Below are 22,826 nucleotides of genomic sequence, written 5' to 3'. Positions count from 1 at the left end.
TGATTCAGCTGCGGGATCGGGGCACCACCAGTACAGAGCGTGCTCAGGAATGGCAGCAGGCAGGTGTGAGTGCATCTGCACACACAGTGAGGCAAAGACTTTTGGAGGATGGCCTGGTGCCAAGAAGGGCAGCAAAGAAGCCACTTCTCTCCAGGAAAAACATCAGGGACAGACTGATATTCTGCAAAAGCTACAGGGATTGGACTGCTGAGGACTCGGGTAAAGTCATTTTCTCTGATGAATCCCCTTTCCGATTGTTTGGGGCATCCGGAAAAAAGCTTGTCCGGAGAAGGCAAGGTGAGCGCTACCATCAATCCTGTGTCATGCCAACAATAAAGAAACCCGAGACCATTCATGTGTGGGGTTGCTTCTCAGCCAAGGGAGTGGGCTCACTGACAATTTTGCCTAAGAACACAGCCATGAATAAAGAATGGTACCAACACATCCTCCGAGAGCAACTTCTCCCAACCATTCAGAACAATGCATTTTCCAGCACGATGGAGCACCTTGCCATAAGGTAAAAGTGATAACTAATTTGCTAGGGTAACAACATTTCGATATTTTGGGTCCATGGCCAGAACTCCCCAGACCTTAATCCCATTGAGAACTTGTGGTCAATCCTCAAGAGGCAGGTGGACAAACAAAAACCCAGAAATTCTGACAAACTCCAAGCATTGATTATGCAAGAATGGGCAGCCATCAGTGGCCCAGAAGTTAATTGACAGCATGCCAGGGCAGATTGCAGAGGTCTTGAAAAAGAAGGGTCAACACTGTAGTATTGACTCTTTGCATCAACTTCATGTAATTGTCAATAAAAGCCTTTGACACTTATGAAATGCTTGTAATTATACTTCAGTATTCCATAGTAACATCTGACAAAAATATCTAGACACTGAAGCAGCAAACTTTGTGGAAATTAATATTTGTGTCATTCTCAAAATTTTGGGCCATGACTGTATATATAAACTCTATGTAATTTATTAGGTAAATAACCAACATTTCGGTATTACTGTGCCTTCTTCAGGGCCTGGATGGTGACACACTTCTGCTTCAAGCTGCCTGCCTGAATACGGAGGCCTTCAGTGGTACCTTCCCTTCGAGTAGAGCAAGAGTCTCATTATCTCTGTCTCGTAACAATTTAACATGTACTGTATGTAACCACTCAGATTCATACAAACTGCTGCAAACACAACAACTGACTCGTATTCACTTGTCCCTGGCTGCGTTTAGACAGGCAGCCCAATTCGGATCTTTTTTCCAACAATTGGTATTTTTTCAGATCAGATCAGAGCCTATGTTCGAATGCAGTGAATAGGAGCCATTTGGTATACAGGCCCAGACAGACGGCAGCTCCCATTAAAGCTGAGGATGAAGCTCTTGTTGTAACTCCGGACCCAAATACACTGCAGCCTTGGTGTATTTTAGACATTTTCACTCTGACACTATTAGGTTTGTGCTTTGTCATAATAGACTTCCAGTCATGGTGCCATCGCTAGTTAGCATTAGCTTACGAAACTACCTCTAACTTCCTTTGTGCCATCGCTAGTTAGCATTGGTTTGCGAAACTACCTCTAACTTCCTTTGTGCCATCGCTAGTTAGCATTGGTTTGCGAAACTACCTCTAACTTCCTTTGTGCCATCGCTAGTTAGCATTGGTTTGCAAAACTACCTCTAACTTATTTTATTCTGGATGCAGAGGCATAAGAATGGTATCCATGTATTCATCCAAAATCCCAGTACACCTGATGTTCCCCCCTTTCTGTCTTCTGAATTCCCATGATGCCTCAGATTTCCTATCTATTTTTTTGTTGCTATGAAGGCTGAGTTCCAACACCCTGTTGCAACCTCTGTCTGCCTCAGGCTGCTACAGTAGCCTGTCCAAAAGACTGCAACTCTTAACTCCCAAAATGATTAGACAAATCCTGTGAAACCCTCTCAATAAGTGAAGGAGTTATAGGACTTAGAGTAAAAGTTTTCAATTGGAACTAGACCCAGCACTCACTGGTGACGTGGACTAGTTGGTAATCACAAGTTGGACTTACACAGAGTACACTGAGTCTGTGTTTTCTCCAGAGAGGAAATCTCCCTCTGACCATCTCCGTCTTACACCGTCTGCCCACATGACACAGACACAAACGTCTCTCACAGAGTTCACACTGTAAAAAAACTTCTGTCCTGAGATCACAGCATTGCGATCTTTTTCAGCTCCCGAGTGGCGCAGTGGTCTAAGGCACTGCATCCCAGTGCAAGAGGCATCACTACAGTCCCTGGTTTGAATCCAGGCGGTATCACATCTGGCTGTGATCGGGAGTCCCATTGGGCAGCGCACTATTGGCCCGGCGTTGTCCGGGTTTGGCCGTCATTGTAAATAAGAATTTGTTCTTAACTGACTTGCCTAGTTAAATAAAGGTTAAATAAATCAAGTCTCTAAGCAGGGGCACAGCCATGGGGGGGTATAGTTTTTAACTGACCTGTCTAGTTAAATGTACATTTTTTAGGTCACAGGTTGACGTTTATTGCCAATAGTCTTGACTTGGAGGCAGAAATGAGACGCTTCCGACTAGATTGGCCAGCTGCAAAGTCAAAATGATCTACATTGTAAATGTAAGGTTAGGGTTAGGAATTAGGGTTAGCAGAGTGGTTAAGGTTAGGGTTAGGTTTAAAATCAGATTGTATGACTTTGTGGCTGTGTCAGCTAGTGACCACTCTGTAGAGCTGCCTCCAATACATGAATCATCTCAATAAATGCCGACCAGCCCTAGAGTCACCTGCACGTCAGCTGGTCAGAGACTGACAACTCTCCTGGCCTGTTTGGATCCCTGTCATGCCAAGGCCTAAGGTGTTACTCATTGGAAAACCATTGTACTCTCCCAAAGGGTTGTTGGTGCGTAAAACCAGTCAGTCACAATACACTTTGTCCACACAGAGAGGGCCCAGTGTCCCTCAACTGGTTAGTCACTAAAGATCCCAACCCAGGCCTTTTTAAATTCACTCTGTGGCTCTTTCCCAATTCATTCTTTCTCGATTCCCTGCGTCCTTTCTCCTCAAAACACATTGGATGATTAGGTCAGAAGGGATGGACCTTGGATCTTTTCCTCCAACGATGTTTCAGAAGGAAGAGGACGTGAGGAATCATAGAAAGACTAATCGAGGAGGACATTTGAGTGCATGCATGAGAGGTACTCAGCATCATATAGCCACAGACCACAGCCAATGGGAGACATGCCATCCTCATATAGCTACCGACCACAGCCAATAGGAGACATGCCATCATCATGTAGCCACAGACCACAACCAATGGGGGACATGCCATCATCATATAGCCACAGACCACAGCCAATGGGAGACATGCCATCATCATATAGCCACAGACCTCAGCCAATGGGAGACATGCCATCATCATATAGCCACAGACCTCAGCCAATGGGAGACATGCCAGGGGAAATGAGAAGGGAAATCCATTGAGAGCTTCCTGATGATTGCTTAACAATTGCCCATAGCTGGACGAAGATTGCTTCATTTGTTATTTGTCATACGGGTGGTTTTTGGCATAGTTTAATAACACCACGTGACTGTGTTGGGTCCAACGGTTGTTCTCTGACATGTTGTATTTGTATCTTCAGTAAAAACTCTACTACACTACATGTACAACATTGTCGCTAAGTCCCATAGCATGAGCTATAGAATGGAATAGCATTTTTAATTTGTACCTTTTTTTAACTAGGCAAGTCAGTTAAAAACAAGTTCTTATTTTCAATGACAGCCTACCCCTAGACAAACCCGGAACAATTGTGAGCCGCACTATGGGACTCCCAATCCTAGCCGGATGTGATACAGCCTGGATTTGAACCAGGGACTGTAGTGACACCTCTTGCACTGAGATGCAGTGCTTTAGACCGCTTGCGCCACTGGGGATCATAGATTACTGTGCAAACCATCAAAAGAACATCTACAAAATAGTATTTTCTTTCAAATGGTTTCATGATTTATAATGTAAGCCAGTACACACCAATTATCTGAGCTTATTATCCCGTAGAAGCGTGGTGTCAGAAAGAACTCATCTTTATAGAGCTGCCATCGAAACATTCACAACCCACTGAGGCGTATGACACATTTGATGATCAGCTCATGAAGGAACCACCATCTCCCCATTTATCAGCATGTTACAAATGCTTTTAATGGATGCCTCCTTCTTAAGGCTCAAATAGGATTGTTTTTTTTAAATGAAAGGGGACTGAAGATAGAAGAGCCAGCATGACAATCACATTTGTAACCATTTCTCTGTGTGAAATTTCAATTAATGCACTCAGCGAAGCTTGAAGAGCATATGGTTTAATTTTCACCTGTTCTGGCGGTGCAAAGCAGTGTATCAAGTGAAATCTTGAATCATTTCAGAATAGAAACTATCAGCTGTTTTATTTTTTTACCCTACCTTGACAAAGTAATTAACAGTTTACCATTGCAGGTATATTAGGCGACCATAGGCACCACAGACATATAGCAACATGACTTCACTTCGGGTGATTTTGCCTACCCCTATCAACAGACGTTTAGCTTAACATACTGTAATACTGTAATTACACAGGGATATTTAAAGCATGATACTCTAGTCTACTTGCATGATGAAGTAAAGGCTGTGCCCCATGCCCCTATGGCAGCTTGCCTCATACTTACAGAGAGCAGTTCAGTGGTACTCTGTAATGGATCTAGCCTGGACTCAGATATGTTTGTGCTGTCTTACCAAACCCTATGTCCAAGAAAGTACAAACAGATCTGGGACCAGGCTAAGATTAAGATCAAGATGACTTTATTGGTCAATTGCACACAAGGTCCAACCGACATGTCACTTCTGCCTTTAACCAACCCCTCTGAAGGAAACACATACATGTACAGGTTTTGGAGCAGCGCTGTCACACTGGGTGTCCGGGGAGCTGTTGTTGAGAGGGGTTAAGTGCCTTGGTCAAGAGCACAACGGCAGGTAATGCATCTAGGATTTGACACCAGCAACCTTCCAGGTTGCCAGCTCACTTCCAGAAAGATTAGTCCTATCAGACCCGGGATTCAAACCAGCAACCTTGCGGCCACCGGCCCGCCTCTAACCACTAGGCTACCTGCCGCACCAGGCTGTATTGGATCTTGACAGGCTGGCACATTGACAGAGGGCAGAGCTGGTATCATATCATGTGGGTTGTTTGATACCCTAGAAGTCCTCATCCAGGTCCTCATCCAGCTCATGCAGGTATGCCCAGTAGGTAAAATATAGTGTTTGGTCTTTAGAAATCAAGCCAAGGGCTATCAGGTAAGATACAGCACAAATCCTGTGTAGTCATCCACACTGGATACAGTACATCATTTATACAGCAGGAAGTCCTTATACGGTAATTAGTTAATAGGCTAGTAATAAAGTAGGAATACGTCATCAATAAATAATCAATAGACCATGCCATGTTATTTGTTCTCAAATAATAAAAAGTAGCAAACACTTTTTAAAAAGAATGAAAACACTAAAGCAACAACTTAAAAAAGAAAGAAAACATTTATAAAAAATACATTGGTTTAAAACAGGAGCATTCCTTACCATTTTATTGTGACGCTCTCAAGCAAACAGTCGCCTAATCGACAGTTGTGCGCTCGAGGGGTTCCCTCATGGTCTAGTCTTCCAAAAGCACGCTGCCTTATTCACGAACAAAAGGCACCTTGTGTGGGAAAAGTTGATAAACTCCTCCATGTCCGTTAGGCTATTTCTAATATCCCCAAGATGATTCCATAGACGAAGGTGAGCTACAAAAACACGCGAGCAAACTTTGACATTTTAGAAAGAAAAGTTTAGAAATAAAAAAAGTATTTTTCTCAAAATGTCCACACGAAAAATAAAGGGGGAAAAATCCGATCAATAATGAGATGAAATAAACTTGTGAAGATATATGTAACAAACAAACAAAAAAACGCATTAACGGTTGAATAAATATTATTTTACATCTCTAATCCTAACGAAAGGGCAAGAACACACCGTGACCGAGTGTGCCACTTTTCCTCTAAAAATGGACACTGTAGTCACATGTGGAGAGGTTGGCCCCTCACCCATCGCTGTTTTTACATAGCCGCATATAGAGGGCCACTCTTTCTCTGTCTCGCTCGCTTTCGCCTCCCTCTCTCCATCTTTCCCTCTCTCAATTCAATTAAATTCAGAGGGCTTTATTGGCATGATAAACATATGTTTACATTGCCAAAGCAAGTGAAATAGATCAAAGTTAAATAAACAATCAGAAATTACAGTAAACATTACACTAACAGTAAACGTATGTATTTCTTTATCAACGTAAATGTCTAAAGGCCCGTTTAAAAATATATATATATTTCCAAAGAGTCATAAGCAAGTTGAAACTGACAGATATGCTATCCTAAAAAGTTGACTTGCAAAGGTTGCAGCACTTTTTGGTGGATGAAGATGTGCCGCCACCTGTTGGAATTCATTTTACACGTCTTTAGAATCTCTAGAAAGAAAAAAAAATCGACCTAAGAACTACAAGTCACATAATTTCACTGAAATTCGTCCCTTGATTATGACGACATCTGTCAGAACGTTCACGAAATTGCGTCATATTACGTCGGTGAAGTGCGCACTTATCTCAAGGAAGGTGAACAGAAATCTAGCTACACGCTTGGTATGTAATATATAGCGATTTGACTTGTCTTTTAAACATTGTAAGTAGGATTACTGTGTTTTATTGTTGACATGCTCTATCAATGTATATATTTGTAACCTCGTTTCCTCCTTGAATGCGTTACTAACTTGTCAACTCGATATGATTCACAACAGCGACTAGCTACTTACTATAGCGAGCAAGCTGCTAAGTTAAATCACTTACGCAATGGTTACAAAGCAAGAAACATTCTCTGCCAAATTCAATTAAATATATATTTTTTATGACTATGAAAGATAGTTATGGTACTTTTGTGTTCATGATCCTCGTTATTTAATTAAACTTTTCCAAGCTTTGCGATTCTGTAGTTAGCTAATGTTAGCTAACATACTGTGTTATGAAAACCAGAATGATCAGCGTGTAAGCTAGCTATGTTTATCACTCGCCTTTGTATACTGAACAAAAATATAAAAGCAATAATTAAAAGATTTTACGGAGTTACAGTTCTTATAAGGAAATCAGTCAATTGAAATAAATTCATTATGCCCTAATCTAATGAGTTCAAGTTTCTGGGCAGGTGCACAGCCATTAGTGGACATGCCAGGCCCAGCCAATCAGAACGAGTTTTTCCACAAAAAAGGGCATTATTACAGACAGACATACTCCTCAGTTTCTTCAGCTGTTTGGGTGGCTGGTCTCAGATGATCCATGCAGGTGAAGAAGCCGGATGTGGAGGTCCTGGGCTGGCGTGGTTACATGTAGTCATTTTGAGGCCGGTTGGACTACTGCCAAATTCTGTAAAACGATTTTGGATGCGGTTTATGGTAGAGAAATGAACATTACATTCTCTGGCAACAGATCTTGTGGACATTCCTGCAGTCAGCATGCCAATTGCGCGCTCCCTCAACTTGAGACATCTGTGGCATTGTGTTGTGTGACAAAACCACACCTTTTAGAGAGGCCTTTTGTCCCCAGCACAAGGTGAGCCTGTGTAATGATCATGCTGTTTAATCAACATTTCCGCTCATGAAACATGGGAGTCACACTACATGTTGATTATATTTTGTTCATTATAGAAAACGAGCTTGTTGCCTGACAATGACTGTGATAGCAAATATATTTTTTTTATAACTAACCCAAGATAGACCAGAAAATGTTGTTTCCAATGGGAGTAAATGAATCATAGTTTTGGAAATGAACTGTATGGAGATGAGAAAATTCCGGCCACTGGGCATCCTCTCATCACCATATTTGGTAGTGAGTGGAAACGCCAACTGGATGCTGGCCATCCTCTCATCACCATATTTGGTAGTGAGTGGAAACGCCAACTGGATGCTGGCCATCCTCTCATCACCATATTTGGTAGTGAGTGGAAACGCCAACTGGATGCTGGCCATCCTCTCATCACCATATTTGGTAGTGAGTGGAAACGCCAACTGGATGCTGGCCATCCTCATCACCATATTTGGTAGTGAGTGGAAACGCCAACCGGATGCTTCATATTTATACATCCTTTAAAATATCTGGCTCATTGTTCTATCTGTGGTGATACCTCTGGTTCACAGTCTAAGATTATTGGCATATATTTGTCTGTAAAATTTCTTCTCACAAGCTCTACAAGCCAGAATGTTGAATACAATTATATTTTAACTTACTTTACCTGTTCGGTTTCTCCTTTTGCAGGTTGGAATGTGAGACAATATATTTAATTACAAACTTTTCAGAGCGCTGGTATGGAGTTAATATTTCTATCACCTGAAGCATGGGCAGAAACATGTATTCACGTGGACGAACTCTGCAAGCAAAGACCTACAGTATAGAGACAGGCAGAGACTGCTTCTCCAATAGAAATCCCAGATCGTGGCGACGTTGATTAGCTCATACACAGAAACGTCATCGGCTTGTGTCAAACTGAGGATGTGTAGGCCGTCAAATCAAAGGCACTGCTTCGATTTAAAGTTGATTTAGAAGAAAATGAAAACGTGTCACTTTGTCACTTTCACGAGGTTGAAGTAATGACATGTTCAACTACTGAAGACATTGTGCCTTTTTTAGATTGAGAAAGTTAACAACTAAGGAAGATTTGTTCACTTCTCTCGTTGACTTCTCAAACCCCAACCTGGTCTGCTTGGTTTGTTTCGCAAGTGTTCCCGGAAGTCTTGCGACGTTGCTACAAGTATCCATGCTTCTCCTGCCTCTATTTACAAGTATCCATGCTTCTCCTGCCTCTATTTACAAGTATCCATGCTTCTCCTGCCTCTATTTACAAGTATCCATGCTTCCCCTGCCTCTATTTACAAGTATCCATGCTTCCCCTGCCTCTATTTACAAGTATCCATGCTTCTCCTGCCTCTATTTACAAGTATCCATGCTTCTCCTGCCTCTATTTACAAGTATCCATGCTTCTCCTGCCTCTATTTACAAGTATCCATGCTTCTCCTGCCTCTATTTTCAAGTATCCATGCTTCTCCTGCCTCTATTTTCAAGTATCCATGCTTCTCCTGCCCCTATTTACAAGTATCCATGCTTCTCCTGCCCCTATTTTCAAGTATCCATGCTTCTCCTGCCCCTATTTACAAGTAGCCATGCTTCTCCTGTCTGTATTTAAGTATCCATGCTTCTCCTGTCTGTATTTAAGTATCCGTGCTTCTCCTGTCTGTATTTAAGTATCCATGCTTCTCCTGCCTGTATTTAAGTATCCGTGCTTCTCCTGCCTCTATTTAAGTATCAATGCTTCTCCTGCCTCTATTTAAGTATCAATGCTTCTCCTGCCTCTATTTAAGTATCAATGCTTCTCCTGCCTCTATTTAAGTATCAATGCTTCTCCTGCCTCTATTTAAGTATCAATGCTTCTCCTGCCTCTATTTAAGTATCCATGCTTCTCCTGCCCCTATTTTCAAGTATCCATGCTTCTCCTGCCCCTATTTTCAAGTATCCATGCTTCTCCTGCCCCTATTTTCAAGTATCCATGCTTCTCCTGCCTGTATTTAAGTATCCATGCTTCTCCTGTTCGTATTTCAGTATCCATGCTTCTCCTGCCCCTATTTACAAGTATCCATGCTTCTTCTGTCTGTATTTAAGTATCCATGCTTCTCCTGCCTGTATTTAAGTATCCGTGCTTCTCCTGCCTGTATTTAAGTATCCGTGCTTCTCCTGCCTGTATTTAAGTATCCGTGCTTCTCCTGCCTGTATTTAAGTATCCGTGCTTCTCCTGCCTGTATTTAAGTATCCATGCTTCTCCTGCCTGTATTTAAGTATCCATGCTTCTCCTGCCTGTATTTAAGTATCCATGCTTCTCCTGCCTGTATTTTCATCTTGCGCTCATGCTTCATATGATAGAAATGTTAACTCACTACCAGCGCTTTGAAAAGTTGACTTTAATTATACTTTCCTGTAGAGATATTGTATTATATTCATAAAAAAGGAAATAAAGTTAAAATATATGATGTATTTGACATTCTGGCTTGCTGAGGTCGTGAGAGGAAACTTTCCTGATCCAAACGCTCATTAATGCCCGACGTAGAAATCAATGCAATTCAACATTTGGTTTTCAGGCTGGTGAGCTAAAGTTAGCTGCTTTTAGCCACACGTTTGTATTTACATAGACAAGTGTTGCTCCCTATTGGGTTGCACGAAAACAGCCAGTGGGAAGCCAGAATCTTAAATACAATTCAATCCACTTACTGTGCCGATGGGCAGGACAGTTGGTCATTATGACGGGGAATTTGAGACGGCATATCTAAAGGAATGTTTCAAAACGTGGATCTGTTGTAGACCCGTTTCCTCTCTGCTTACCTCATGCTTCAGTTGATAGAAATCGGGACTGTTTTCAGAGCTGTAATTCCAGAGCTTCATCATGACCATGTTGGTGAGGCTAGCATGCCTGCGCAGTCTCCCTGTGTCCGGGCTGCGTCCTGTGTTCACCCAGGGCTCTCCAGCCCTGAGGAGCTCCACCCTGAAGAGCTGCCCGCCCCTCCTCAAGCGCCACCAGGTAACACATCAGGGATGGGCTTTTGACATTGTTGGACTGTTCCAACACTCACATTTTTACTAAAATAAAGTAAGACATTTATAGAACACAATGCCTCTACTGGGGGAAAAAATATGTGCACATTTATCTATATGCCAACAGTTTTTTAAAAAATGCCTTTAATGATCATAACCAGTACAGATAACATCCTAATTGTTAAATAGCCTCATACTTAAACAATAAAAGACAAGTACCTTTTGTTTAATTTATTGAAACCGTAATATCAACTGGTTGACATTCAGGTGCGTCAAAGCAGGGACCGAGAGACTGAAAAACAGCTTCTATCTCAAGGCCATCAGACTGTTAAACAGCCACCACTAATATTGAGTGGCTGCTGCCAACACACTGACTCAACTCCAGCCACTTTAATAATGGGAATTGATGTAAAATATATCACTAGTCACTTTAAACAATGCTACTTAATATAATGTTTACATACCCTACATTATTCATCTCATATGTATATACTGTACTCTAAATCATCTACTGCATCTTTATGTAATACATGTATCACTAGCCACTTTAAACTATGCCACTTTGTTTACATACCCTACATTACTCATCTCATATGTATATACTGTACTCGATACCATCTACTGCATCTTGCCTATGCCATTCTGTACCATCACTCATTCATATATCTTTATGTACATATTCTTTATCCCTTTACACTTGTGTGTATAAGGTAGTAGTTTTGGAATTGTTAGGTTAGATTACTCGTTGGTTATTACTGCATTGTCGGAACTAGAAGCACAAGCATTTCGCTACACTCGCATTAACATCTGCTAACCATGTTTATGTGACAAATAAATGTGATTTGATGAAATTGTATTGTGGAACACTATTCAATAAGGCAGTGATGTCATAAGTGGCGCTTGCTTGTAGAAGCCTATGGCTGTGCAATGGAATAGCCTTGTTTTGTTAATTTAGCAGACAGTATGCTCTTATTTCCCGAGGCCTTATCAGTCAAGACACCTATTTTATTGTAAAAAAAAAAAACATTGTAATGTTACAGAATAAAATAGAAGAGAATTTGAAACGGGGCTCAATTTGGTAAGTAGATTAAAAAATTTAAAAAATCAGGGTTACAAAACACAATTATTTTCAATATACAGCAGTTCAATGTAGTTTATTCCGCCTGCACTTTGGAACTTTTCTAAGTGGATTAGCAATTCCACATTGAGCGCTGCATGGGGATGAATTACGGCTACGACATCTGTTTGGTGAGTAGGCCTAGGCTTAATGATTCTGGTTTAAAATAGGCTTTTTATGAATGTAATGTTCTAGCATATTTTCAGTGTGAAACCTGCCTATGTTTACCACTGGCCTAGGCTATAAGCCTGCTAATCAATCCTGTTAATCCTGTTACCTACGCACTGTGGGATTTGGTTCCAACTGGGCACCACACCTTTTGTATTTATTTTATTTAACCTTTATTTAACTAGGAAAGTCAGCTAAGAACAAATTCTTATTTACAATGACGGCCAAACCCGGACAACGCTGGGCCGATTGTGTGCCGCCCTATTGGACTCCCAATCAATTGTTCAGTATCAGTTATTCCCTAAATGAAACACACAAGGTCTTCCAGGTCAGTTAAATCCAAAACGTAAAGCCAGGGGGGGGGGACACTAACAGTTCACAAAGTAGGTTCATCACTAGTTACCACAGCCACAAAGTCATAAACCCCGCCTATTTCTACAATTTAATCTTGATTAAAATCCGATTTTAAACCTAACCCTAGACCATAACCGCACTGCTAACCTTATGTCTAACCCTAACGAAGACCAAAAGCACTTAAAAAAATAATAATGCATTTTTACTATATAGCCTATTAGCCAATTTTGACTTTGTGGCTGTGGTAACTAGTGACAACCACAAAGTAGCCTAATGAGGAAAATAGACTGGACGCAGTTATTACCAACCTGCAGGTCGTTGTTGGAAATAGATATTCCTAAACTTCAGTCAACAAGTCCAGTTTGAGTTTTGTGAATAAGATGTCGGCGTTTGGCAAGGTATTTAGCTTGTGTATCGATCAAATGTATTTGAAATCAAATCTAAATAAACTGTATTAACATAATCAACAAACAAAAGAGGAATAGTCACAAGCAAACAAGCATACAACATACAAACTATTTACATCGCCAGGAATCGTAAACAAACAAATCATATTCATTAATAATACAACAAGTTTGAATTGCCTTTTTGTTATTCATTGTAGGTAAAGTAGTGCCATATTGTTTAAATTCATTTATGAAGTGAAAAAAGTTAGGTTTTGAATTAGACCATTTGCATTTGTGAATATGAAATGTACCTAGTATTATTTTGCAGTTGAATTAAATATACTACATCTTTATCTATATCAGAATTTCTGAAATAAACCATTATATCAAAACCATTATATAGGACAACCGGTCCTATTTTTTTGGGTAACAACATTCTGTATGTCAATCCAAAACATTCTACTATAAATACAGGCAAAAAACAAACGCAAAATGGTCTCCTTCTCCATTCCACAGAAATCACGTTAATAGTCAACTTGAATCTTTCCAGAACATGTTTCACAGGATAAATTCTATGTAACATTTTAAAATGTTTTACATCAGCAGATTTTTTAATTTTTTATTTCACCTTCACTTTATTTAACCAGGTAGGCCAGTTGAGAATAAGTTCTCATTTACAATTGCGACCTGGCCAAGATAAAGCAAAGCAGTTCGACACATACAACGACACAGAGTTACACATGGAGTAAAACAAAACATACAGTCAATAATACAGTAGAAACAAGTCTATATACGATGTGAGCAAATGAGGTGAGATAAAGGGAGGTAAAGGCAAAAAGAAGAAGGCCATGGTGGCAAAGTAAATACAATATAGCAAGTAAAACACTGGAATGGTAGATTTGCAATGGAAGAATGTGCAAAGTAGAGATAAAAATAATGGGGGTGCAAAGGAGCAAAATATATAAATATGTCACAAAGTGCTATACAGAAACCCAGCCTAAAACCCCAAACAGCAAGCAACGCAGATGTAGAATCAGTTAGACTAGTTTCTATAGGCGTTTATTTCTGTAGGTCTAACGGGAGCTTGTGTATGCACGGGTGTTTACAGGGAGTGGTTGGAAACACAGTTGAGTGAGTGAGACACCGAGGGGAAAGGGAATTTAGGGAGAATCACTGTGGGATGCTTGGCTTGGTTTTCTTTGTTTTGTCCTTACCAGTAGTACAGATAGACATAAAATAGAGAAATAAGTCATAAGATAACAAAGTTAATAATCAACACTAGATTAATTAATTACACTACAAGAAGACACATGGTTGGAATTGATTGAGCCATACAGACCAACTCTTGTCTGTATGTAGTTGCTATATATCTGAGTTTTTTCTGAGAGGGGGAGATGAAGAGAGACCAGTCTCTCTGTAGCTGGTGGCTCCCTGCCCTGTTATGCTGCTGATTTACTCCTTGGTTACCGACTTCTCCAAGTCCAAATGTTTTGGCCCCAAAGCGTGACTGTTTCTATAGCTACTTCACATACATTTCCATGCAGTCACAATGCTGGCACAGGCTCAATGAGAGCTTGAATCTCTCCTAAGGCGGCAAATATTTGGATATGTAAGTCCCCTAAGGCGGCAAATATTTGGATATGTGTAGCTTGTTTTGGAGGTGTGTGTGTGTTTTTCATATTTTCTCTGGTATTGTCTCGGTCACGTGTTGGCACCCTCCAATGCCCCCTTCTTTGCCTCAGGGTCTTTAGCATGTCATGTTTCAGCTGGCATGTCTCAGGGTCTTTAGCATGTCATGTTTCAGCTGGCATGTCTCAGGGTCTTTAGTATGTCATGTTTCAGCTGGCATGTCTCAGGGTCTTTAGCATTTTATGTTTCAGCTGGCATGTCTCAGGGTCTTTAGCATGTCATGTCTCAGGGTCTTTAGCATGTCTCAGGGTCTTTAGTATGTCATGTCTCAGCTGGCATGTCTCAGGGTCTTTAGTATGTCATGTTTCAACTGGCATGTCTCAGGGTCTTTAGCATGTCATGTTTCAGCTGGCATGTCTCAGGGTCTTTAGCATTTCATGTTTCAGCTGGCATGTCTCAGGGTCTTTAGCATGTCATGTTTCAGCTGGCATGTCTCAGGGTCTTTAGTATGTCATGTTTCAGCTGGCATGTCTCAGGGTCTTTAGTATGTCATGTTTCAACTGGCATGTCTCAGGGTCTTTAGCATGTCATGTTTCAGCTGGCATGTCTCAGGGTCTTTAGCATGTCATGTTTCAGCTGGCATGTCTCAGGGTCTTTAGCATGTCATGTTTCAGCTGGCATGTCTCAGGGTCTTTAGCATTTCATGTTTCAGCTGGCATGTCTCAGGGTCTTTAGTATGTCATGTTTCAGCTGGCATGTCTCAGGGTCTTTAGCATTTCATGTTTCAGCTGGCATGTCTCAGGGTCTTTAGTATGTCATGTTTCAGCTGGCATGTCTCAGGGTCTTTAGTATGTAATGTTTCAGCTGGCATGTCTCAGGGTCTTTAGCATGTCATGTTTTAGAATGTCATGTTTCAGCTGGCATGCCTCAGGGTCTTTAGCATGTCATGTTTCATGGTCTTTACTATGTCATGTTTCAGGGTCTTTAGCATGTCATGTTTCAGCTGGCATGTCTCAGGGTCTTTAGTATGTCATGTTTCAGCTGGCATGTCTCAGGGTCTTTAGCATGTCATGTTTCAGATGGCATGTCTCAGGGTCTTTAGCATGTCATGTTTTCAGCTGACATGTCTCAGGGTCTTTAGCATGTCATGTTTCAGCTAGCATGTCTCAGGGTCTTTAGCATGTCATGTTTTCAGCTAGCATGTCTCAGGGTCTTTAACATGTCATGTTTCAGGGTCTTTAGCATGTCATGTTTCAGGGTCTTTAGCATGTCATGTTTCAGGGTCTTTAGCATGTCATGTTTCAGGGTCTTTAGCATGTCATGTCTCAGGGTCTTTAAATCAAATGTAATTTGTCACATGCTTTGTGTAGACTACCAATTACTCATGGGCCCTTCCCAACAATGCAGAGAGGAAAATAAAAATAGTAATACTAGGATTGATAACTTGTCTATATACACGTGATACCAGTACCGAGTCCATGTGCAGGGTTACGAGGTAGATATGTACATATAAGTAGGGATAAAGTGACTAGGCAACAGGATAGATAATAAACAGTAACAGCAGCTGATGTGATGAGTCAAAATAGTTTGTGCAAAAAGGGTCAATGCAGGTAGTCCTGGTAGCTATTGGTTAATTATTTACCAGTCTTATGGCTTGGGAGTATAAACTGTTTAGGATCCTATTGGTTACAGACTTCGTACGCTGGTACCGCTTGCCGTGTGGTAGCAGAGAGAACAGTATGACTTGGGTGGCTGGAGTCTTTGACAATTTTTAGGTCCTTCCTCTGACACCACCTGGTATAGAGGTCCTGGATGGTGTGGATCTCGGCCCCAGTGATGTACTGGGCTGTACGCACTTCCCTCTGTAGAACTTTGCGGTCGGATGCCAAGCAGTTGCCATACCAAGCGGAGATGCAGCCAGTCAATATGCTCTCAATGGTGTAGCTGTAGAACTTGAGAATCTGAGGGCCCGTGCCAAGTCTTCTCAGCTCCCCCTCGGGAGGCTGAACAAACTTAATGATGGTGTTGGAGCTATGCGTAGCCACGCAGTCGTGGGTGAACAGGGAGTACAGGAGGGGGACTAAGCACGCACCCCTGAGGGGCCCCCATCTTGAGTGTCAGTTTGAGGGATGTGTTGTTGCCTACCCTCACCACCTGGGGGTGGCCAGTTATGAAGTCCAGGATCCAGTTGCAGAAAAAGGTGTTCACTCCCAGGGTCCTTAGTTTAGTGATGAGCATGGAGGGTACTATGGTGTTGAAAGCTTGGCTATAGTCAATGAACAGTATTCTTACATAGGTGTTCCTTTTGTCCAGGTGGAAGAGGGCAGTGTGAAGTGCAGTAGAGATTGTGTCAGCTGTGGTTTTGTTGGGGTGGTATGCAAATTGAAGTGGGTCCAGGGTGTCTGGAATAATGGTGTTGATGTGAACCATTACCAACCTTTCAAAGTATTTCATGGCTACAGGATGATAGTCATTTAGACAGGTTAACTTGGCATTCTTGGGCACAGGGACTTTGGTGGTCTGCTTGAAACATGTTGGTATTACAGACTGGGTCAGGGAGAGGTTGAAAATGTCAGTGAAAACACTTGCCAGCTGGTCAGCGCTAGCTCTGAGTACGAGTCCTGGTAATCTGAATGTTAACCTGTTTAAAGGTCTCACATCAGCTACGTAGAGCATGATCACACAGTCCGAACAGCTTGTACTCTCATGCATGATTCAGTGTTGCTTGCCTCGAAGCAAGCATAGAAGGTTTTTAGCTTGTCCGGTAGGCTTGCGTCACTGGGCAGCTCGCCGCTGGGTTTCCTTTTGTCATCTGTGATAGATTGCTAACTCTGCCACATCCGACGAGCATCAGAGCCGGCGTAGTAGGATTCGATCTTAGTCCTGTGTTGAAGCGCCGCCTGTTTGACGGCTCGTCGGGGGTTGTGCTGGAATTTCTTATAAGCATTAGTGTCCCACTCCTAGATTAGTGTCCCACTCCTAGATTAGTGTCCCACTCCTAGATTAGTGTCCCACTCCTAGATTAGTGTCCCACTCCTAGATTAGTGTCCCACTCCTAGATTAGTGTCCCACTCCTAGATTAGTGTCCCACTCCTAGAATAGTGTCCCACTCCTAGATTAGTGTCCCACTCCTAGATTAGTGTCCCACTCCTAGATTAGTGTCCCACTCCTAGATTAGTGTCCCACTCCTAGATAGCAGCAATGGATTACATCTCTATCAAATAATTGTTTTCCCCCACTGTAGGTTGGAGTCATCAAACAACTCATTTTTCAACCACTCCACAAATTTACTCTTAACAAACTATAGTTTTGGCAAGTCGGTTAGGACATCTACTTTGTGCATGACACAAGTCATTTTTCCAACAATTGTTTACAGACAGATTATTTCACTTATAATTCACTGTATCACAACTCCAGTGGGTCAGAAGTTTACATACGCTAAGCTGACTGTGCCTTTAAACATGGCTTTAGAAGCTGCTAATTGACGTCAATTGGAGGTGTACCTGTGGATGTATTTCAAGGCCTGCCTTCAAAATCAGTGCCTCTTTGCTTGACATGCCAGTACAGATGATGATGATGATGATGATGATCAATGGATCGGTTTTAGACAATAGTGAATGCATTACGGGGGTGGGGGGGGGGTCTACTAAGCTAACATATGGAGTAGTTTTAACATGGTCATACCAAGGATCATTTAGCTACTTGAGTTTTAGGACCCTTAAGATATAAAAAAATTATATATATATATATAAAATATTAGATGAAACATTGAATCGAGCCTTATTGCTATTAGCCCATAGAAACACATTGAATAACAACTTCATACATGGATAAACAGAGAGCCTGTACATCTCCAGCTTAAACTGACACATTTTTATGGCGATTAAAAAAATATATAAATAATTTTAATTTTCTACATGCCGTAATATTAACTGATTCTGTGTAATATTAACCTTTTATTTTCCTCTTTCATCAGGGCTATTCCACCAAATCCAGATTTGGTTTCCGTCGTGGGAAAACGGCCAAGGACCAGCTCCAACAGGCAGCTTTCGAACCAGCAACTGATACGGCCATCAGAAGTGAATATATTGACTTACTAAACCATCTTTAAAAATGTCACCTCGTAACACAAGGGGGGCAGGATGGACCTGTCATGTAAACAGTGGCCCGTCTCACACCCCTCACAGTTACATCATGAAGTCAGTGCCTTGTGCCGGTCAGCAGCAGGTTTTAACTGGTGTAAATGTGCTCTGTATTCCCTTGCAGTGGATAACATGGGCAGGATGTTCCTGGCTGGAGGGGCTGCTGTAGGCCTGGGAGCTCTGTGCTACTACGGACTAGGCATGTCCAATGAGATCGGTGCCATCGAGAGGGCAGTGTAAGTGCTAATGCTTCCATTGGTAGTGTGTGTTGTACTAGTAGTGTCCCATGGTAGTGTGTGTGTTGTACTAGTAGTGTCCCATGGTAGTGTGTGTTGTCCCATGGTAGTGTTTGTGTTGTACTAGTGTTGTCCCATGGTAGTGTGTGTTGTCCCATGGTAGTGTGTGTGTTGTACTAGTGTTGTCCCATGGTAGTGTGTGTGTTGTACTAGTGTTGTCCCATGGTAGTGTGTGTGTTGTACTAGTGTTGTCCCATGGTAGTGTGTGTTGTACTAGTGTTGTCCCATGGTAGTGTGTTGTACTAGTGTTGTCCCATGGTAGTGTGTGTTGTACTAGTGTTGTCCCATGGTAGTGTGTGTGTGTTGTACTAGTGTTGTCCCATGGTAGTGTGTGTGTGTTGTACTGGTGTTATCCCATGGTAGTGTGTGTGTTGTACTAGTGTTGTCCCATGGTAGTGTGTGTGTGTTGTACTGGTGTTATCCCATGGTAGTGTGTGTGTGTTGTACTAGTGTTGTCCCATGGTAGTGTGTGTGTGTTGTACTAGTGTTGTCCCATGGTAGTGTGTGTGTGTTGTACTAGTGTTGTCCCATGGTAGTGTGTGTGTGTTGTACTAGTGTTGTCCCATGGTAGTGTGTGTGTGTTGTACTAGTGTTGTCCCATGGTAGTGTGTGTGTGTTGTACTAGTGTTGTCCCATGGTAGTGTGTGTTGTACTGGTGTTGTCCCTTGGTAGTGTGTGTTGTACTGGTGTTGTCCCATGGTAGTGTGTGTTGTACTGGTGTTGTCCCATGGTAGTGTGTGTGTGTTGTACTGGTATTATCCCATGGTAGTGTGTGTTGTACTGGTGTTGTCCCATGGTAGTGTGTGTTGTATGGGTATTATCCCATGGTAGTGTGTGTTGTACTAGTGTTGTCCCATGGTAGTTTGTGTTGTACTAGTGTTGTCCCATGGTAGTGTGTGTGTGTTGTACTGGTATTATCCCATGGTAGTGTGTGTGTGTGTTGTACTAGTGTTGTCCCATGGTAGTGTGTGTTGTACTAGTGTTGTCCCATGGTAGTGTGTGTGTGTTGTACTGGTGTTGTCCCATGGTAGTGTGTGTGTGGTGTTGTACTAGTGTTGTCCCATGGTAGTGTGTGTGTGGTGTTGTACTGGTGTTGTCCCATGGTAGTGTGTGTGTGGTACTAGTGTTGTCCCATGGTAGTGTGTGTGTGGTGTTGTACTGGTGTTGTCCCATGGTAGTGTGTGTGTGGTGTTGTACTGGTGTTGTCCCATGGTAGTGTGTGTGTTGTACTAGTGTTGTCCCATGGTAGTGTGTGTGTTGTACTAGTGTTGTCCCATGGTAGTGTGTGTTGTACTAGTGTTGTCCCATGGTAGTGTGTGTGTTGTACTGGTATTATCCCATGGTAGTGTGTGTTGTACTGGTATTATCCCATGGTAGTGTGTGTTGTACTGGTATTATCCCATGGTAGTGTGTGTTGTACTGGTGTTGTCCCATGGTAGTGTGTGTGTGTTGTACTGGTATTATCCCATGGTAGTGTGTGTTGTACTAGTGTTGTCCCATGGTAGTGTGTGTTGTACTGGTGTTGTCCCATGGTAGTGTGTGTTGTATGGGTATTATCCCATGGTAGTGTGTGTTGTACTAGTGTTGTCCCATGGTAGTGTGTGTTGTACTGGTGTTGTCCCATGGTAGTGTGTGTTGTATGGGTATTATCCCATGGTAGTGTGTGTTGTACTTGTGTTGTCCCATGGTAGTGTGTGTTGTACTAGTGTTGTCCCATGGTGGTGTGTGTTGTACTAGTGTTGTCCCATGGTAGTTTGTGTTGTACTAGTGTTGTCCCATGGTAGTGTGTGTGTGTTGTACTGGTATTATCCCATGGTAGTGTGTGTGTGTGTGTGTTGTACTAGTGTTGTCCCATGGTAGTGTGTGTGTGGTGTTGTACTGGTGTTGTCCCATGGTAGTGTGTGTGTGGTTTTGTACTGGTGTTGTCCCATGGTAGTGTGTGTGTGGTGTTGTACTGGTGTTGTCCCATGGTAGTGTGTGTGTGGTGTTGTACTAGTGTTGTCCCATGGTAGTGTGTGGTGTTGTACTGGTGTTGTCCCATGGTAGTGTGTGTGTTGTACTAGTGTTGTCCCATGGTAGTGTGTGTGTTGTACTAGTGTTGTCCCATGGTAGTGTGTGTTGTACTAGTGTTGTCCCATGGTAGTGTGTGTTGTACTAGTGTTGTCCCATGTTAGTGTGTGTTGTACTAGTGTTGTCCCATGGTAGTGTGTGTTGTACTGGTGTTATCCCATGGTAGTGTGTGTGTTGTACTAGTGTTGTCCCATGGTAGTGTGTGTGTGTTGTACTAGTGTTGTCCCATGGTAGTGTGTGTGTGTTGTACTAGTGTTGTCCCATGGTAGTGTGTGTGTTGTACTAGTAGTGTGTGTTGTACTGGTGTTGTCCCATGGTAGTGTGTGTGTTGTACTAGTAGTGTGTGTTGTACTAGTAGTGTGTGTTGTACTGGTGTTGTCCCATGGTAGTGTGTGTTGTACTGGTGTTGTCCCGTGGTGTTGTACTAGTGTTGTCCCATGGTAGTGTGTGTGTGGTGTTGTACTGGTGTTGTCCCATGGTAGTGTGTGTGTGGTGTTGTACTGGTGTTGTCCCATGGTAGTGTGTGTGTGGTGTTGTACTAGTGTTGTCCCATGGTAGTGTGTGTGTGGTGTTGTACTGGTGTTGTCCCATGGTAGTGTGTGTGTTGTACTAGTGTTGTCCCATGGGTGTGTGTGTTGTACTAGTGTTGTCCCATGGTTGTGTGTGTTGTACTAGTGTTGTCCCATGGTAGTGTGTGTTGTACTGGTGTTATCCCATGGTAGTGTGTGTGTTGTACTAGTGTTGTCCCATGGTAGTGTGTGTGTGTTGTACTGGTATTATCCCATGGTAGTGTGTGTGTGTGTTGTACTAGTGTTGTCCCATGGTAGTGTGTGTTGTACTAGTGTTGTCCCATGGTAGTGTGTGTGTGTGTTGTACTAGTGTTGTCCCATGGTAGTGTGTGTTGTACTAGTGTTGTCCCATGGTAGTGTGTGTGTGGTGTTGTACTGGTGTTGTCCCATGGTAGTGTGTGTGTGGTGTTGTACTGGTGTTGTCCCATGGTAGTGTGTGTTGTACTGGTATTATCCCATGGTAGTGTGTGTTGTACTGGTATTATCCCATGTGTAACTCTGTGTTGTCTGTTCACACTGCTATGCCTTATCTTGGCCAGGTCGCAGTTGCAAATGAGAACTTGTTCTCAACTAGCCTACCTGGTTAAATAAAGGTGAAATAAAATAAATAAAAAAGTGTGTGTTGTACTGGTATTATCCCATGGTAGTGTGTGTTGTACTAGTGTTGTCCCATGGTAGTGTGTGTTGTACTGGTATTATCCCATGGTAGTGTGTGTTGTACTGGTATTATCCCATGGTAGTGTGTGTTGTACTAGTGTTGTCCCATGGTAGTGTGTGTTGTACTGGTATTATCCCATGGTAGTGTGTGTTGTACTAGTGTTGTCCCATGGTAGTGTGTGTGTTGTACTGGTGTTGTCCCGTGATGTTGTACTAGTGTTGTCCCATGGTAGTGTGTGTGTGGTGTTGTACTGGTGTTGTCCCATGGTAGTGTGTGTGTGTGGTGTTGTACTGGTGTTGTCCCATGGTAGTGTGTGTGTGGTGTTGTACTAGTGTTGTCCCATGGTAGTGTGTGTGTGTTGTACTAGTGTTGTCCCATGGTAGTGTGTGTTGTACTAGTGTTGTCCCATGGTAGTGTGTGTTGTACTAGTGTTGTCCCATGGTAGTGTGTGTGTTGTACTAGTGTTGTCCCATGGTAGTGTGTGTGTGTTGTACTAGTGTTGTCCCATGGTAGTGTGTGTGTGTTGTACTAGTGTTGTCCCATGGTAGTGTGTGTGTTGTACTAGTAGTGTGTGTTGTACTGGTGTTGTCCCATGGTAGTGTGTGTGTTGTACTAGTAGTGTGTGTTGTACTGGTGTTGTCCCATGGTAGTGTGTGTTGTACTGGTGTTGTCCCGTGGTGTTGTACTAGTGTTGTCCCATGGTAGTGTGTGTGTGGTGTTGTACTGGTGTTGTCCCATGGTAGTGTGTGTGTGGTGTTGTACTGGTGTTGTCCCATGGTAGTGTGTGT

General features: G+C 42.4%; 1 protein-coding gene across 3 annotated transcripts in view; it reads left to right on the top strand.

The window, feature by feature from the left end:
- The first annotated feature begins 6,563 nt into the window (after positions 1-6,563).
- LOC139382039 (growth hormone-inducible transmembrane protein-like) overlaps positions 6,564-22,826 on the top strand; it is a 35,275-nt gene continuing 19,012 nt past the window's right edge. Inside the window, exons 1-4 of one of the 3 annotated variants that reach the window (XM_071125976.1) lie at positions 6,564-6,665; positions 10,492-10,635; positions 18,280-18,382; positions 18,570-18,681. In XM_071125976.1, coding sequence (XP_070982077.1) covers positions 6,564-6,665; positions 10,492-10,635; positions 18,280-18,382; positions 18,570-18,681 — 461 coding nt within the window. Of the gene's footprint in view, positions 6,666-10,451; positions 10,636-18,279; positions 18,383-18,569; positions 18,682-22,826 lie in introns of all 3 variants that reach the window. The other 2 variants (XM_071125977.1, XM_071125978.1) reach the window with 2 other exon arrangements.

The sequence above is a fragment of the Oncorhynchus clarkii genome, chromosome 23, assembly GCF_045791955.1.
Source record: "Oncorhynchus clarkii lewisi isolate Uvic-CL-2024 chromosome 23, UVic_Ocla_1.0, whole genome shotgun sequence".
NCBI lineage: Eukaryota > Metazoa > Chordata > Actinopteri > Salmoniformes > Salmonidae > Oncorhynchus > Oncorhynchus clarkii.
The sequence above is the reverse complement of the archived record's forward strand: the minus strand, read 5'-3'. Positions and strand labels throughout refer to the sequence as shown.